This window comes from Pecten maximus, chromosome 12 (assembly GCF_902652985.1).
Source record: "Pecten maximus chromosome 12, xPecMax1.1, whole genome shotgun sequence".
In the NCBI taxonomy this organism is placed as follows: domain Eukaryota; kingdom Metazoa; phylum Mollusca; class Bivalvia; order Pectinida; family Pectinidae; genus Pecten; species Pecten maximus.
In genome coordinates, this window is record NC_047026.1 from 21,327,063 (window position 1) to 21,346,953 (window position 19,891).

The 19,891-nt window shown below is 37.9% G+C and overlaps 1 protein-coding gene across 1 annotated transcript in view; it reads left to right on the forward strand.

Moving 5' to 3' along the window:
• The window catches only part of LOC117339049 (adhesion G protein-coupled receptor A3-like), a 118,755-nt gene that overhangs the window by 52,257 nt on the left and 46,607 nt on the right, over positions 1–19,891 (forward strand). Inside the window, exon 3 of the mRNA XM_033900414.1 lies at positions 1,434–1,505. Coding sequence (XP_033756305.1) covers positions 1,434–1,505 — 72 coding nt within the window. The remainder of the gene's footprint in view (positions 1–1,433; positions 1,506–19,891) is intronic.

Sequence of the window (19,891 nt, forward strand, 5' to 3'; positions counted from 1 at the left end):
AATAACGGGGTGTGCCACCTTAAACTTGGATATCTTACCAAATAACGGGGTGTGCAACCTTAAACTTGAATATCTTACCAAATAACGGGGTGTGCCACCTTAAACTCGGATATCTTACCAAATAACGTGGTGTGCCACCTTAAACTCGGATATCTTACCAAATAATGGGGTGTGCCACCTTAAACTCGGATATCTTACCAAATAATGGGGTGTGCCACCTTAAACTCAGATATCTTACCAAATAATGGGGTGTGCCACCTTAAACTCGGATATCTTACCAAATAATGGGGTGTGCCACCTTAAACTCGGATATCTTACCAAATAATGGGGTGTGCCACCTTAAACTCGGATATCTTACCAAATAATGGGGTGTGCCACCTTAAACTTGGATATCATACCAAATAATGGAATGTACAACCTTAAACTTGGATATCTTACCAAATAATGGGGTGTGCCACCTTAAACTCGGATATCTTACCAAATAATGGGGTGTGCCACCTTAAACTTGGATATCATACCAAATAATGGAATGTGCAACCTTAAACTTGGATATCTGACCAAATAATGGGGTGTGCCACCTTAAATCTAGACAAAACAGTAATAAGCTTTCTGATTCCTCTGGAGTGTTGTTTCCTGTGCCAAAGTGTGATGATAATTGAGTCCATGAATAAATATGGTGGGGCCCTGAAAATAAAATCCTGCTGTTGACGGTTAAACTGTCATGATTTATTGAGATTTATGTATTCTATAAAAGTTTCTGCTTGGTATAATCATATTTGTACCAATTTGAATGATTCCTATCTTTCCAATAAACTAGCAGATATTGGTCCTTTCCAGAAGAAATATGTTGAATGCCAATATATTTTGCCATTTATTTTATGAGCACTGTAAGCGTAGAATTTTCCATCATGTCCCTAACACAATCTTAATGGATTGAATCATTTCATTTTCCACTTTGTCTATTAATTCCATAATGGATAATATGCTTGTAGTATTAATAATTTAAGCAGCAGTAATGTGGTTTAAAATCTGGTTATCTCCCTTTCTGATCCTGACTGACCTAGCTTCCCAAATTTGACTGAAACAAAGCTTAATCAATGTAATGAAATTCCTCATCTTTTATTATACTTTTGTTATCAAGTAAATATCAACTGCCACATTTTTGTTTTTAAATATAGCCTGTATTTTCAATATATGTCATATACCATGTCATCTGATTGATGGAGTTTAGATTGAGTTCAAATTGTTCTTAATAAAATACCAATAAGACTGGAAAATGGAAGATAATTCAAACCAAACTGAGTATATTTTATATAGATATTTTACTGTCAGAACTGAATGTTTACTTTGAGTTATCAGAGTTTGAAATAACCAGGTTTGACTGTCATCATTTTTTGCACAAAAATGTTGATTTCATTGTTTTATTTTTCCAGGGACCTGAGCAACAACCAGATAAGTGTGATTGAGGCAGGGGCATTTGAAGGCCTGCAGAAACTGGAGAAATTGTAAGTAATATACCAAATATCACATAATGGATAGATCCTGTCCCATAAAGTAAGCCAAAAACTGGGAATGACAAATGTCTTCATAAAACAGCATGACTCATCACAAAAACAGATTTTTTTTTTATCTTGAGTGTATTTCTATGTAACTTTTAATTTTTTATCTATTTTTTTATTGGCAAATGTTTTTTTTAAATCCTTTTTCTAACTTAAGCTCTTTTGAAATTGTTAATTTGTGTTATTAAGCTATTGAAAAGATTTTTTTAAGATTGGAGGAATTAATGTCATTTGTGTTATACTAATTGGTGACATAAATCAGATAAATATGGACCAGGAATTAAAGACCTGTTAACTGGTATTTTTCCATCGGCTGTGTCGGATTTCTGTCAATACTTCAGCTAAAAAGGTGACAGTTTTCACCTGTATTTGTGACCCCCCACCTGGCAGGTATGTCGGCTACCAAGGTGTACAATGCTGGTAGGTCTATAACGAGGATTATACCTGGCAATCTATCAACATTGAATATACACTAGTTATATCTACTGTTTAGGGCTTTGTCAGGGAATGATACATACAACCATCAGAATCTGAACAGTATTACTGTTCCTGTATGTACTGCTAATTTCATGCGTTCAGATTTATAATTTTAAAATATTAGAACAGTGGTGAATTGATTTTCTTCGATAGAAAACAATGTTCAGAAAATTACTTAATGATGGTGTATTAACAATAAAAAGAAATACCTTTAGAGTGAAAATTGTTAACATAAGTATGGTTTGATATACATCTAAAATATTTTAATACAGTACAGATATGATGTTCATGATGTAATGTTTATAAATAGTTTCCATCTCCTGTGAATCTTAATCTTTACTATGTTTATAAGAGACCTGGCTTTAAGGTCAGTCAAGAGTTTGGGAGACCTGCCCAGTTTAAGGTCAGTCAATTATCATGCAAGAGTTTGTGAGACCTTCCTGGTTCAAGATCAGTTAAGAGTTTTGGAGACCTGCCCAGTTCAAGAGCATTTAAGAGTTTTGGAGATCTGGGTTTAAGATCTGTCAAGAGTTTGGGAGACCTGGGTTTAACGTCAGTCAAGAGTTTGGGAGACCTGGGTTTAATGTCAGCTAAGAGTTTGGGAGACCTGCCAAGTTCAAGAGCAGTTGAGAGTTTGGGAGACCTGGGTTCAAATCCTGATATTTCAATAATGCTTCAATTGAACATAGCTGTATTTAATTGCATTTAAAGTATGAATTTATCTTCAAAAAAAATTCTGGATATTTGTCTATACAAACAATTTCTGTATATATATTGCGCTTTAAAAAAAAAGAAAAAGAATACATTCACATTTCAAGAAGAAGTGGATAACAAAGTATACCATTTGATAGTTTCAGCTGGGAGTACCACAACAAAATGTACACATCCAAATATACAATTATTGCAATTTAACAAAGAATAAAAGTTCTTTCATTGGCCATGGATCATCTATTTGATGTCCAATCAGTCCTAGTGTCCTGATAGTGCCCTCAGACATGCTTTGTTTGTCGTGTTATATCACCCCCCAATTTAGTCCTATCACCATCCAAGACCTATTTATGACCACACTTGTGCTACTCGAGTCAGCCATAGATTCACAGGTGGAGGAGTTAACACACGTTCACATAACTTTAATCGAGAGTGAAGTATTTACTCAAGGCTCAGTCAATATTAACACCAATCTTGTGCTAGCCCTATAATGGAAGGAACTTTGTTTAGAAGTGTCTGTCAATGTTGAATATTTAAACTGGAAAAGACAATTGGCTATTGCCATTTTGGTGTCAACAGACTGGAAATAAAAATCTTCATCAGTACTCCTTATGTTTGAAGTTCTTTTGAGTACACAGTTTGAGTAAAAGTAGGCATGCATTTTATAAACAAAATCAATATAGTAAATTGAACAAATATTTCACTTGTTTGAAGAAAAATTTGAAATATTGTGTAATTAAAAAGTTTAAAAATATAATTTAATAGTCCGGCTCTATTTGTAATCATGATATTTGATATGTTTCTCTGGTTATAAAATTTGGACTGTTATTCTGATAATTTGACAAAAAATCTTTTTAATTTACTTCATTATACAGGATTAATCTTGTGCTAGCTGACACCATTTGTCTACAAGACGTTTATACTACTGAGTTAGTGTCAAACATCATACTTTATGTTATCACACCTATCTGAGAGGATGTTTTTTGGGTTTAACAAATCATTTAGGAAAATTGTTATAGGCTTTATTTTTTCAGCAATATTTCTTGACAAAAGTTTGTCTTTATAGAAATATGTTATAATAGGAATAAATTTAGTATCTGGATGAATATGATTAATATTCAATTGTCTGATAGGTTTAATATTATTTCAATTAAATGTTTTGCAAATGTCTGGAATTACTAAAAATATTCACTGACCACTCAACAAATATCACTGCTTTTTCTAAACCAAAATTATTCCAGGATCTTGATGTAGTTTAATTTGTCCTCTATGTATATATATTGCCAATATATGTACCCCTGATCAGTTTAGACGACATTCATATTGGGTTTGAATGTCATCCATAATATGGGTAGTGATGTTGTGAATTGGGTATCACTAACTCAACCTTGAACATAACAGTTATGTTCATCATGGAGAAGTATAATCCATAACCTTATCAAACTACATTAAGGATTTTGATAAATTGATATTTGGTATGAACTCCCTTGTCATTTGTTATACCTAAAGCTAGCCTCAAACTTGGGATAAAGTCAGACATGTGTGTATAATGGAACATACTGGCAGAGAGAGTACATGATATAAATCTGCGATCCAAAATCGTATTGTAGAACCAGATCTTTGACTACATGTACATTTAATCCACTATACTAATGATATTTTATTCTCCAATAAAATCTATGGAGTATGAATTTTATCTCCAATAAAATGTAGCCTGCTCATATCAATTTTAGGCAGATGAGAGACGAACAAGAGCGGAACAGGAGAGAGATTTTACTTTCAAATTTTCTCTGTTGTACAGTCATTGTGAAAGCTCTATTGATAGTTAATCCCGACAAAGCCAGGCAGAAATTGAAATTGTAGTTTACGTTTTATTTCTCAACTGGGAATCGCTACAATCTGTAAACCGCCATTCTCATTGCATTTGATGAATACAGTTTTTATAAGATGGAACCTAATATAGAGGGAAAGAGAGATATTAAGTATTGGGTCGTTCGTATTTTATTACTGAAATTGATTTCTTGGTAGAATACTTTGAATAATTTCCCATTGGTTTGATCTGTTTTATGTCTTAAGTTCCTATTTTCATGCATGCAGAGACAATTCACTTTTGCAAAAATCTTGATATTTAAAATATGATTTTTTTTTCATTGAATTTGAAAGTCTTGTATTAATTGGCATTCGGTATCCCAAGACTAAGACTGTTAAATTGGATAATTCTATATTTATTTTTCAAACAAGTCTGATTTTGCACCATATTTTGGTTGATGTGTGTAGTTCTGAGTTTAAAACTAACTAGCCATTGTCATGTATGGATCAATATGTCTCGGAAGGCGCCCCATAACAGCATGACTGTACATGTGTAGCAAATGTTCTGGTGCCTTTAATTTGTAATGCTAGAATGGTCCCTGGGAGCTTTTAGAAGTTGCATGGTAACACCAGTCTGAACCCAAGAGAAGATTTTATGGAGCTGTCGACATGTGCACCTATCATATGTCCAGAAGGCTAGGAGTTCATCTAATATTATCTGACAGACAGCTTCATCAGGCTGTGGCAGACATGGGGTGAGGGGATGGGTTAAGTTGGTGTTTGGGGGCCTAATTTTGATGGACAACTTTTGACCCTCTTATGTTTGGGGTGATATGGGGTCATCTTGAGGACCCTGTAGTGTTCAGTAGGAATGAGGAAAGCTATATATTCAGAGTCTCTGCAGTATTTTTATGAGGTTATTTTTCAGACAGTTCTATCAAAGAAGCACCAGACTGGATTATGTATCAAAAAAGATACACCATCACTTTAGGAAATTCTACCATTTCTGGGGGAGTATGATGACATCCATTCACAGACAAATCCATCAAAAACATATACCAGCATATAGATCTTTGGAAAAGTCCATGGTAACATGCAGTAGTGTTATGACACTGAAAATGGTTCCAGATATTGATGAGAATGAACATATGCATATATGAAATGTTCATTATGTATGAAAAATAAAAATTGAGATTTTCATGGTTGACTTAGTTGATGTAGACTTCTGTTAATTTGGAAGTTAGCTACTGGTTTAACTGCTAGACTGGCCATCAGACCCTAAGTTGTTTTGTTAAGAATTGCCAAGCTAAATTCTAATACTAGATTATCTGCCCCTAGTTTGAAACTTAGGAACTAGAATCAGACATATCCTAGGGATCAAAATCATAAAGCTCAATTTTATTTATAATTTTAATATTCTAGAGACGGGACCAGTCTAGTTACTGGTTTACTGCCTACATTAGTTACTGGTTTACAGCCTACATTAGTTACTGGTTTACAGCCTACATTAGTTACTGGTTTACTGCCTACATTAGTTACTGGTTTACCACCTACATTAATTACTGGTTTACAGCCTACATTAGTTACTGGTTTACTGCCTACATTAGTTACTGGTTTACTGCCTACATTAGTTACTGGTTTACCACCTACATTAGTTACTGGTTTACTGCCTACATTAGTTACTGGTTTACTGTCTACATTAGTTACTGGTTTACCACCTACATTAGTTACTGGTTTACAGCCTACATTAGTTACTGGTTTACAGCCTACATTAGTTACTGGTTTACAACCTACATTAGTTACTGGTTTACAGCCTACATTATTATGAATTAGTTACTGGTTTACTGTATAAACAGTATATATTTGGGTATTAACAGTATATTCCATGAAAACAGTATATATTTGGGTATTAACAGTATATTCCATGAAAACAGTATATATTTGGGTATTAACAGTATATTCCATGAAAACAGTATATATTTGGGTATTAAAAGTATATTTCATGAAAACAGTATATATTTGAAAGCATGGTTATCGTGTGCAACAGTATTAGAAGATGGAAGGATTTGAATAAAATTCTAGGCAGAAAAGAACCACACACATTGTGTATCATTAATGTTCTGGCATCCTCACACACAAAATATATAGAGGATATCTAACAGTGTCTTCAGTAATACCAAATATATTTCACGAGTGGGGCTAATATTTTGATATTTTTCACGAGTGCGCAGCACGAGTGAAAAATATCAAAATATTAGCCCCACGAGTGAAATATATTTGGTTTTACTGAAGACACTGTTAGATATTCTGTTTATTACATTTTTTATCAACAAAAACCCTACCCCGTATGCTAACTAGGACTACAGCGATAATTTGTAAACAAAAAAAGTAGTTTCCCCTGTCCAGGTGCTGACATATATGTCGGGCTTTCTGATTGGTCAATTATTTTGGTATTTTCTAATCATTAATTTGATTGGTCAAATCAGCAAAAGTGATATTTTTCACTAGTGAAAAATATGATATTCTTCACTAGTGAAAAATATCAGTTTTATATAATGAATAATTTTTGATATTTCACTGGTAAAAATACATAATACAACATCAGCATATAACAACAAGGTTTTGGTGGTAAGTTAACACTCATTGGCCACTATGTCTTTGATCCTTGGAGACCTTGAACATTGAATCCAAAACCGCGGCAGCCTTTTTGACGGCAGGTCATATTTGTGATTCTGAAACAGCAGAGCATGCATGCAATATCTGATATATGCATGTTAAATTCTTTGGTCCCTCAGTGCCTTTATGTAATTTTTATGCCCTTTTTCAGACATGCCTGATTTTCTGTATGAAAATTGATTTTTAGATTATGAATTACTGTAAAAATGTCTGTCTTCGGCTGAATCTTGTTGGTAGTTATTGAATTTTCGTGACAAGTCAAACAGTCGAAATGAAGTTTGACCATATGGATATACATTTAACGACTATTGATCCAATACATGTAATGAAGGAACTGTATTACATGTAATTGTATCGGCTACTAACTCATTTTGAAATCTTTCCTTGTTTTTGCTACATCTACATCCTTACCCTTATATTTTTCTATAGAAGGCCCATTATTCCCTACTTAGTCAAAAGTTTGCCTTGTTCCTACAGGCTTCTACTTATTTTAGGGTACTTGGCATTTCCCAGATTTACTGTAGGAGACTGAGTCTATTGAAAAAGAAATGTCTCTGAAATCCATCAAATACCTATACCTATTTTTACTCAAAATTCCAGAAAAAATGTATGATCCCCTAAAGTGAAAGATCGCTATAATGCCTTCATTTATTTAACCCCAAAGTCCCCTTAAGTAAATAAAGACTATGCTATGGTTTATTTCAGGATGAATATAGTATTTGTAAGGTTTGACACAGTGGCCATGTTGGCCGTATACATGGCTATGAAGAGGTTTTGGGTTCATGTTAGCTGTTGGTCATTTCCAAGATGTGGTACAGGATGTGTTACCTATTTTAAGCCTCACAATCACAGATCGGGAGGGGGGAGTGTGGTTTTTTACGGTTTGATTGAGAGGAAGCATGTGTTAGGAATACATCTTCACTGGTGGTTTGGTTTGTCCTGGGTCTGGGAGATGTAGGGTGTTTTTTTCTGATTCTAAACTGGTACAGATGGGGAGGCTGTTTCCAATGTTTATCTCATCAGTAATTATTTCACCATTTACCCCAGCAGTGATGGCATCAATAGTCAAACATCATCTTCTAACAACATAATTTTATATGTTTAATTTCTATTTTTTTTTTTTTTTTTTTAGAAATCAGGAAGCTGAATCATAATGTTGTTATTGACAGATGAATGATACATCTTCAGTTGTCCCCACTATTTCCATAGACCCCCTTTTTGGAGGGTTCCCCAGTATTTCGATAGACCCCCTTTTTGGAGTGTTCCCAGGTATTTCCATAGACCCCCTTTTTTGGAGTGTTCCCAGGTATTTCCGTAGACCCCCTTTTTGGAGGGTTCCCAGGTATTTCCATAGACCCCCTTTTTGGCGTGTTCCCAGGTATTTCCGTAGACCCCCTTTTTGGAGTGTTCCCAGGTATTTCCGTAGACCCCCTTTTTGGAGTGTTCCTAGGTATTTCCATAGACCCCCTTTTTTGGAGTGTTCCCCAGTATTTCCATAGACCCCCTTTTTTGGAGTGTTCCCAGGTATTTCCGTAGACCCCCTTTTTGGAGGGTTCCCCATGGCCAGTATTTCCATACTTGGAGTGTAATAAATTCATCAAGGTTAAATCTACAGAGCTTGTACTGTACCTTTGTAGGAAAGGTGTGGTGAGATGTACTGTACCTTTGTAGGAAAGGTGTGGTGAGATGTACTGTACCTTTGTAGGAAAGGTGTGGTGAGATGTACTGTACCTTTGTAGGAAAGGTGTGGTGTTGAGATGTACTGTACCTTTGTAGGAAAGGTGTGGTGAGATGTACTGTACCTTTGTAGTAAAGGTGTGGTGAGATGTACTGTACCTTTGTAGTAAAGGTGTGGTGAGATGTACTGTACCTTTGTAGGAAAGGTGTGGTGAGATGTACTGTACCTTTGTAGTAAAGGTGTGGTGAGATGTACTGTACCTTTGTAGGAAAGGTGTGGTGAGATGTACTGTACCTTTGTAGGAAAGGTGTGGTGAGATGTACTGTACCTTTGTAGGAAAGGTGTGGTGAGATGTACTGTACCTTTGTAGGAAAGGTGTGGTGAGATGTACTGTACCTTTGTAGGAAAGGTGTGGTGAGATGTACTGTACCTTTGTAGGAAAGGTGTGGTGAGATGTACTGTACGATAGGCCGACAGGAGTAAATTAACTGAGTACATTTTGAACTCATCATCTCTTACGAGATAAATTAAAACTCCTGTGGTATATAAGTCTTGTTTGTTTAATAATATTGTAAATAGAAAATTGTACTAGTGAGACTCAGTCTGATGGGAAATTAACATTCTGTTTGATTAAAGTGCTTCTCTCAACAGTTGTGCAAACATAAAACAAGTTGGCACAATTTGCGCATTTGTATAGTAGCAACAGGACCAAGAAATATCGGCCATCTTGGTCTTTATATTCATCACGAGTAATGTTTTAGAGGTAAAATTTTGCTTCTGCCGTAAAGAAAAATAAGACAAATTTTACATGATCAAATCAAATGTCAGGAAGCTATGAGAAAGGTCTTAATTATGATCATGACCCTTGGAATTTCATAGAATTCCTAGAATTAAAAATGGTTTTGATTCTTAACTCAACAGATGGATTAATTTCCATATTTATCTGCTAAACCTCTACCCCCAAAAAGCCTCCTTATTCATTTTTGCACAATCATCAGTTTAAAAAAAAATAAGCTGAAAGTTGTTCATAGATATGCCCTTCGCATATTTTGATGATTTGGGGATAAATACAGCACTACACTTATACACTAGAGGAGGGGACTTATTTGAGGATAAATACAGTACTAAACTTATACACTAGAGGAGGGGGCTTATTTGAGGATAAATACAGTACTAAAATTATACACTTGAGGCAGGGGACTTATTTGAGGATAAATACAGTACTAAACTTTAATACTGGGGAATGGGGCTTCATTATTTGAAGATACATACAGTAGTGGTTAGGTATCAACTAAATTGTAAAACATATATCTTTAATGAAAAATGACATTGCAACCTCATTATTGAACTTTGATACCAATGCTGTTAAACACCTCACATCTCGGAACTCCTCACCCCTCTCTAAGTAACGCCAGGGTTTCTAGAAGACTGGTTTAGCAGACTGACTATAGGACCAGATTTATACAGAATACTGGCTGCCATATTGAGTAGCCCTGCTGGCATACCTTGTGTTTGTAGCAGATTGTGAGCTCTCTAGTCTTTGATCTACTCCTGCCTGTAGGCACTCCAGTATAGTTTTTGCATGCCCCCATGCCTACATACTCTGACATGTGTTGGCTTATTAAATTTTGGCCTTAACCTTCCACCATCCATCACCCTGAGACTTCTTTGCAGGTTTTTGTACTTTTCAACTTTTGGGTTTGATCAGGTGTTGTCACCTACCATATTTGATGTAATAAATGCCCTTGTTTTATTGTAAACTAGTGAATGATCCTACTTCTAAGTTCTATATAATAAACAATGTTCCTGTCTTTTTCTATGTAAGAAAAGCACCTGTTTCTTTTATCCAATAATGAATGTACCCTATAATATTCTTTGCAATTAACATCCTTGTTTTGTTGTCCACATATCATTTTACCTACCATATTCTACATAATAAACATTCCAGTTTTATTTTCACTGTTGATTAAAATTGACTTCGTTATAAGCAGTAATTTGTATCAAGCCTGTTTGTCTATGGAAAGTTTCTCTGTATATCCAGTTGTAAGTCTGACCCATATTCTGAGTCATTTTAACTTTGTCTCTTTTAGAATTTTGATAAAATAATTATATGAGGGACAAGTATGACAATACCTGTGATGAGGTCACATTTCAGGGTGTCAAGGTCACCATCGAATTCACCATTATAGAAAATTAGTGAAGTGATATCTGTATAGTGACTTCCATTTCTAAGTAGATTTTAATCAAACTACACCTTATAGTCAAATACGAATACATTTTAGAAGTTCTTGTTGAGGGTTCCAAGGTCATTGTCACTATTGATAGAAACTTGCCAATGCCAATGATGCTAATTTGCATTAATACATACATATGGTCATTTTATAGTTAAGGAAAATTATAATATTCTAATTCCATTAATCAGTTCTGAAATTATTCTAGCAATAAACCTTCTGTTTCATTTTGAAACCTACCCATGTAGTTGCCATAGAATTTATTTGGAATTGCACATGGTTTTGGAAAAGACAGTTTCCGGTTGTAGGTTTTCTTGATTAATGATTCGAGTTCTACCATAATTTGTGTGATGTTATATACACAAATGTGTGTTGGGGTGCTTTAGTCCTGTTACCATCTATAGGGTTAAGATCATTGTACTAGTCTGAGGAGATGAAGGTGTGATTATTATTGACATAATTAAATGCAAAACAGACTTGCCTTTGAAGTGGTGTCAGCCATTACGAGATGTTCCACACATGATTGAAGATCTACTCTACCCAGGCCGACATGTAATGTTGATTTCCATGACTACCGACATGTGACAGGGTTCAGACAGTACTGTAACACACATTAGGATATGTTTCATCTCCCCAGTTTTAACATAGGTTAATACCTGTTACTGCACCCAGATAGGGTCAAGGTCATTGGTTGAGTCATATAATTGGTCTGCATTTTTGAAAATGTCAAGGTCATTTATTCTCGATGGGAAGAATGCCCACTCAGCAGTTATTTTTGGAATATTTGACTATTTTTTTAAGATTGACTCATACTTTTTTTGTGGGACCTGCTCAAATGAGAACCAACATATCTCTTAGTTTTCTAGGACTCATTAAAATTTTGAAAATTGTGTTAAGGTCTCACCTGAAAAAAACCTACAAAAATTGGTGCCCATATGCTATCATTTCTGATTTTCTATTGGAGTAGGTGAAGGTAACATGATTTTAGACATTAATATCAACAGTACCTTTATAACTCATATAAAACACTATATAATACTTTCAGTTGTGGGAGTTTTACCTGTATTTGATCATTCTATATCCAAAGATATCTAGATGTATTACCATAACTACAGTGCATGCTCTTTTGTTTCCATTATGTAAATATTTAACCAAAATTAAGTTTGTCAAGTGTGGATATTCATTTTTGATAGAGAGATGGTTGAAAGTTTCTCGTTTTGGTAGGAGTCGGGGACAGACAGAATATTGAAGTGATCAAGGGGAGATAATCTGCCTTATCCTGGACAGATATATCCACACATTTCTGTGTGATGTCCATGAATCTATTGTTTTATCCTAGAATTTCCAAATGAGAGCATTTCCTAGTTATTATGATTGAAAAAAAGTAGTAATTGTACACCCTATTAGACAAGAACCACCCTGCCCCTCACCCCAAAGGTAAAAATATATCCCTGTTAGGGGAGAACCACTCTGCCCCTCACCCCAAAGGTAAAAATATCTCCCTGTCAGGCGAGAACCACCTTGCCCCTCAACCCAAAGGTAAAAATATCTCTCTGTTAGGGAAGAACCACTCTGCCCCTCACCCCAAAGGTAAAAATATTTCTCTGTTAGGGGAGAACCACCCTGCCCCTCACCCCAAAGGTAAAAATATCTCCCTGTTAGGGGAGAACCACCCTGCCCCTCACCCCAAAGGTAAAAATATCTCCCTGTTAGGGGAGAACCACCCTGCCCCTCACCCCAAAGGTAAAAATATCAGTTCCTGTAATGTGGTTAGAAGATATTAATAGGGGAGAGGTGAGAATGAAGAGAATACCTGTGATATTGATTCCTTTATGATGAATGGAGAGAGAAATGAAGGGAGAAAGTATGAAGGGAATGGAGAGTTGTTTGTTCATCTACGTAATCTAGTCATATGATACAGTGTACTAGAAGTTAGAGTAGCATGAGGAAGTGGGTTGTTGTGTGAGGAGTGAATTAGGATGTCATTAACAGTCGAGGACAGGAAACTCGCCGAATGCACTACACTGGTACCGACAGTCCCACCTAAGTCTCTACTACCTTTTAATGACAGATAGCAATCTATCGATCTTAACTGATGTATGTAATTATAAGTGTGTAGTCCACCCACCCAATCTTTCTGTCCTCTGCCTTCCGCCTTCCAATAGTATTATATTGCATAAAATGTCAGCAATAATTTCAATTAATGTAGTATAAGTTTCTAAATAATCATACACGTTCTATTAGATATTTTGATATACTGATATCGGTTTGCTTGTTGTTACCGACTTTGATAATTGCCTGGCTGCATGCCTGAAGTCCATATTTAAGTATAAAGAAATGTTCTCACTTTCCAAATGCTGTTTAAAGTGCCTTGAATTGTTGAACAATCCGTTTGTTCCTGTACATGTACCCCCCTCCCCACCCCATCCACCCCCCAGATGTCACACCTGTGATATACCTGTTCTTACCTGTCACACCTTATCATATCTGGTCACACCTGTGATATACCTGTTCTTATCTGTCACATCTGGTCACACCTGTGATATACCTGTGATATACCTGTCACACCTTATCATATCTGGTCACACCTGTGCTATACCTGTTCTTACCTGTGCTATACCTGTTCCTACCAGTCACACTTGTGCTATACCTGTTCTTACCAGTCACACCTGTGTTATACCTGTTCTTACCTGTCACATATCGTCACATCTGGTCACACCTGTGCTATACCTGTTCTTACCTGTCACACCTCATCTCATCTTGTCACACCTGTGTTATACCTGTGTACCCACCTGTTCTATCCACACACTACTCATTAGACTTTGAAGTGGTGTCACAAGGTACATTCAGCCCATTTGATAGTTATTCAAGTATCCATTTCCTTTTTCCTTGTTATTGTATTAAATACTCCGATGTTGAATTTAGTCGATAAGTTATATACACAGTTATTGAGTTACCGGATCAATCTTTTACTCCCAACATTACAAAGGTAACAAGAAGTTGTTTATAGAGGAAAGGTTATGTGGCCCGAACTGTGGTAAACTTTGATATTTGAAAAAATTCGAAACAAATATTGTCATAGTTCAGAAAGAAAATAATGACCTCAAACAGAATAGTCATTATTATTGTCAAAAGCAAGTTATGCTTCCCAGCACGGTGGTCTAACGGTAGGAGGTAGGGCTGTGTGACTGAAGGGCGGTGGTCTAACGGTAGGAGGTAGGATGTAGGATGGTAGGACGGTAGGAGGTAGGGCTGTGTGACTGAAGGGTGGCTAGGACTCGCTAACGGTAGGAGGTAGGGCTGTGTGACCACGGTAGGAGGTAGGGCTGTGTGACTGAAGGGTGGTGGTCTAACGGTAGGAGGTAGGGCTGTGTGACTGAAGGGCGGTGGTCTAATGGTAGGAGGTAGGGCTGTGTGACTGAAGGGTGGTGGTCTAACGGTAGGAGGTAGGGCTGTGTGACTGAAGGGCGGTGGTCTAACGGTAGGAGGTAGGGCTGTGTGACTAAAGGGTGGCTAGGACTCACTAACGGTAGGAGGTAGGGCTGTGTGACTGAAGGGTGGTGGTCTAACGGTAGGAGGTAGGGCTGTGTGACTGAAGGGTGGTGGTCAAACGGTAGGAGGTAGGGCTGTGTGACTGAAGGGTGGTGGTCTAACGGTAGGAGGTAGGGCTGTGTGACTAAAGGGTGGCTAGGACTCACTAACGGTAGGAGGTAGGGCTGTGTGACTGAAGGGTGGTGGTCTAACGGTAGGAGGTAGGGCTGTGTGACTGAAGGGCGGTGGTCTAACGGTAGGAGGTCTAACGGTAGGAGGTAGGGCTGTGTGACTGAAGGGCGGTGGTCTAACGGTAGGAGGTAGGGCTGTGTGACTGAAGGGTGGCTAGTTCGAGTCCTGGAGTCCTGGCACGGGTGCTGTGATGTATCCAAATTAACTAGATACCTTTCCCCCTTGTATTCCAGTCAACTATGGCAGCTCCAGCTGTAAGCTCCCCAGGGAGTTGAGAAAGACATCAGCTGGTTGTTAAAGGCCGACTAACTATGCATGATAGTTTGTGAATCACTTTGAGAAGGATATGTTGCAGTCTAGCTGTATATAAAATTCTGAATTTTAATCATTATATATATTATCATGAAGTGTGCAGCTGTTCAATTCCTAATGTGGAAGTAAAAAAAAACATTGATTGTAACTTTTTTGGATCAGACTATTGTTTCATTTTAAAACATGACTAATTTGACTCCAAGCAATTCCACGTAAAACTGTCAATCAAATAAGAGGGAAAGAGTATGAAAATGTATCTTTCACTCATTAAATATGCTTCACCAAATCACATAAAATGACTCCATGGTATGGAAATATATCTAATTAAATAACACCTAGAAATAAAATATATTGATATTGTCCTAAAATTAATGGCTCACCATCAGCTGGCTGAATGTTTAGTACCAAATATAGAGGCAGAACACAATAGGATTTCTTCCGGATGACATTATTTGGTAATAATTAATCCAGTAAAAATTTAAAAGATTCAATAAGAAGCTCAAACATTTAAAGGATTGGTAATAACATAAAGTGAGTAACAATATGGTATAAAAATGTACTGCAGCCTATTTTTGTTTTCAATCAATGATATAATTAGACTCTGTCATCACAAAATTAACATGAATAAATTAGATAATTAGAAGTATATATGTTTGTATATAGAAGGTTGGAACATTGTCAGGATTAAGGTACTGGTACTGATGGAGGGGATACATAGAAGGTTGGAACATTATCAGGATTAGGGTACTGATGGAGGGGATACATAGAAGGTTGGAACATTGTCAGGATTAGGGTACTGATGGAGGGGATACATAGAAGGTTGGAACATTATCAGGATTAGGGTACTGGTACTGATGAAGGGGATACATAGAAGGTTGGAACATTATCAGGATTAGGGTACTGATGGAGGGGATACATAGAAGGTTGGAACATTATCAGGATTAGGGTACTGGTACTGATGGAGGGGATACATAGAAGGTTAGAACATTATCAGGATTAGGGTACTGGTACTGATGAAGGGGATACATAGAAGGTTGGAACATTGTCAGGATTAGGGTACTGATAGAGGGGATACATAGAAGGTTGGAACATTGTCAGGATTAGGGTACTGATGGAGGGGATACATAGAAGGTTGGAACATTGTCAGGATTAGGGTACTGATGGAGGGGATACATAGAAGGTTGGAACATTGTCAGGATTAGGGTACTGATGGAGGGGATACATAGAAGGTTGGAACATTGTCAGGATTAGGGTACTGATGGAGGGGATACATAGAAGGTTGGAACATTGTCAGGATTAGGGTACTGATGGAGGGGATACATAGAAGGTTAGAACATTGTCAGGATTAGGGTACTGATGGAGGGGATACATAGAAGGTTGGAACATTGTCAGGATTAGGGTACTGATGGAGGGGATACATAGAAGGTTAGAACATTGTCAGGATTAGGGTACTGATGGAGGGGATACATAGAAGGTTGGAACATTGTCAGGATTAGGGTACTGGTACTGATGGAGGGGATACATAGAAGGTTAGAACATTGTCAGGATTAGGGTACTGATGGAGGGGATACATAGAAGGTTAGAACATTATCAGGATTAGGGTACTGGTACTGATGGAGGGGATACATAGAAGGTTAGAACATTGTCAGGATTAGGGTACTGATGGAGGGGATACATAGAAGGTTAGAACATTGTCAGGATTAGGGTACTGATGGAGGGGATACATAGAAGGTTAGAACATTGTCAGGATTAGGGTACTGATGGAGGGGATACATAGAAGGTTAGAACATTGTCAGGATTAGGGTACTGGTGGAGGGGATACATAGAAGGTTGGAACATTGTCAGGATTAGGGTACTGGTACTGATGGAGGGGATACATAGAAGGTTGGAACAGTATCAGGATTAGGGTACTGGTACTGATGGAGGGGATACATAGAAGGTTAGAACATTGTCAGGATTAGGGTACTGGTGGAGGGGATACATAGAAGGTTGGAACATTATCAGGATTAGGGTACTGGTACTGGTGGAGGGGATACATAGAAGGTTGGAACATTGTCAGGATTAGGGTACTGGTACTGATGGAGGGGATATATAGAAGGTTGGAACATTGTCAGGATTAGGGTACTGGTGGAGGGGATACATAGAAGGTTGGAACATTATCAGGATTAGGGTACTGGTACTGATGGAGGGGATACATAGAAGGTTGGAACATTGTCAGGATTAGGGTACTGGTGGAGGGGATACATAGAAGGTTGGAACATTGTCAGGATTAGGGTACTGATGGAGGGGATACATAGAAGGTTAGAACATTATCAGGATTAGGGTACTGGTACTGATGGAGGGGATACATAGAAGGTTGGAACATTATCAGGATTAGGGTACTGATGGAGGGGATACATAGAAGGTTGGAACATTGTCAGGATTAGGGTACTGGTACTGATGGAGGGGATACATAGAAGGTTGGAACATTGTCAGGATTAGGGTACTGATGGAGGGGATACATAGAAGGTTAGAACATTGTCAGGATTAGGGTACTGATGGAGGGGATACATAGAAGGTTGGAACATTGTCAGGATTAGGGTACTGATGGAGGGGATACATAGAAGGTTAGAACATTGTCAGGATTAGGGTACTGATGGAGGGGATACATAGAAGGTTGGAACATTGTCAGGATTAGGGTACTGATGGAGGGGATACATAGAAGGTTGGAACATTATCAGGATTAGGGTACTGATGGAGGGGATACATAGAAGGTTGGAACATTGTCAGGATTAGGGTACTGGTGGAGGGGATACATAGAAGGTTAGAACATTATCAGGATTAGGGTACTGATGGAGGGGATACATAGAAGGTTGGAACATTGTCAGGATTAGGGTACTGGTACTGATGGAGGGGATACATAGAAGGTTGGAACATTGTCAGGATTAGGGTACTGATGGAGGGGATACATAGAAGGTTGGAACATTGTCAGGATTAGGGTACTGATGGAGGGGATACATAGAAGGGTGGAACATTGTCAGGATTAGGGTACTGATGGAGGGGATACATAGAAGGTTGGAACATTATCAGGATTAGGGTACTGATGGAGGGGATACATAGAAGGTTAGAACATTATCAGGATTAGGGTACTGGTACTGATGGAGGGGATACATAGAAGGTTGGAACATTATCAGGATTAGGGTACTGGTACTGATGGAGGGGATACATAGAAGGTTGGAACATTGTCAGGATTAGGGTACTGGTGGAGGGGATACATAGAAGGTTGGAACATTGTCAGGATTAGGGTACTGGTACTGATGGAGGGGATACATAGAAGGTTGGAACATTGTCAGGATTAGGGTACTGATGGAGGGGATACATAGAAGGTTGGAACATTGTCAGGATTAGGGTACTGATGGAGGGGATACATAGAAGGTTGGAACATTATCAGGATTAGGGTACTGGTGGAGGGGATACATAGAAGGGTAGAACATTATCAGGATTAGGGTACTGATGGAGGGGATACATAGAAGGTTGGAACATTATCAGGATTAGGGTACTGGTACTGGTGGAGGGGATACATAGAAGGTTGGAACATTATCAGGATTAGGGTACTGGTACTGATGGAGGGGATACATAGAAGGTTGGAACATTATCAGGATTAGGGTACTGGTACTGGTGGAGGGGATACATAGAAGGTTGGAACATTATCAGGATTAGGGTACTGGTACTGATGGAGGGGATACATAGAAGGTTGGAACATTATCAGGATTAGGGTACTGATGGAGGGGATACATAGAAGGTTGGAACATTATCAGGATTAGGGTACTGATGGAGGGGATACATAGAAGGTTGGAACATTGTCAGGATTAGGGTACTGATGGAGGGGATACATAGAAGGTTGGAACATTATCAGGATTAGGGTACTGATGGAGGGGATACATAGAAGGTTGGAACATTATCAGGATTAGGGTACTGGTACTGATGGAGGGGATACATAGAAGGTAGAACATTATCAGGATTAGGGTACTGATGGAGGGGATACATAGAAGGTTAGAACATAATCAGGATTAGGGTACTGATGGAGGGGATACATAGAAGGTTGGAACATTATCAGGATTAGGGTACTGATGGAGGGGATACATAGAAGGTTGGAACATTATCAGGATTAGGGTACTGATGGAGGGGATACATAGAAGGTTGGAACATTGTCAGGATTAGGGTACTGGTACTGATGGAGGGGATACATAGAAGGTTAGAACATTATCAGGATTAGGGTACTGATGGAGGGGATACATAGAAGGTTGGAACATTATCAGGATTAGGGTACTGATGGAGGGGATACATAGAAGGTTGGAACATTGTCAGGATTAGGGTACTGGTACTGATGAAGGGGATACATAGAAGGTTGGAACATTATCAGGATTAGGGTACTGGTACTGATGGAGGGGATACATAGAAGGTTGGAACAGTATCAGGATTAGGGTACTGGTACTGATGGAGGGGATACATAGAAGGTTGGAACATTGTCAGGATTAGGGTACTGGTGGAGGGGATACATAGAAGGTTGGAACATTGTCAGGATTAGGGTACTGGTGGAGGGGATACATAGAAGGTTGGAACATAATCAGGATTAGGGTACTGATGGAGGGGATACATAGAAGGTTGGAACATTATCAGGATTAGGGTACTGGTGGAGGGGATACATAGAAGGTTGGAACATTGTCAGGATTAGGGTA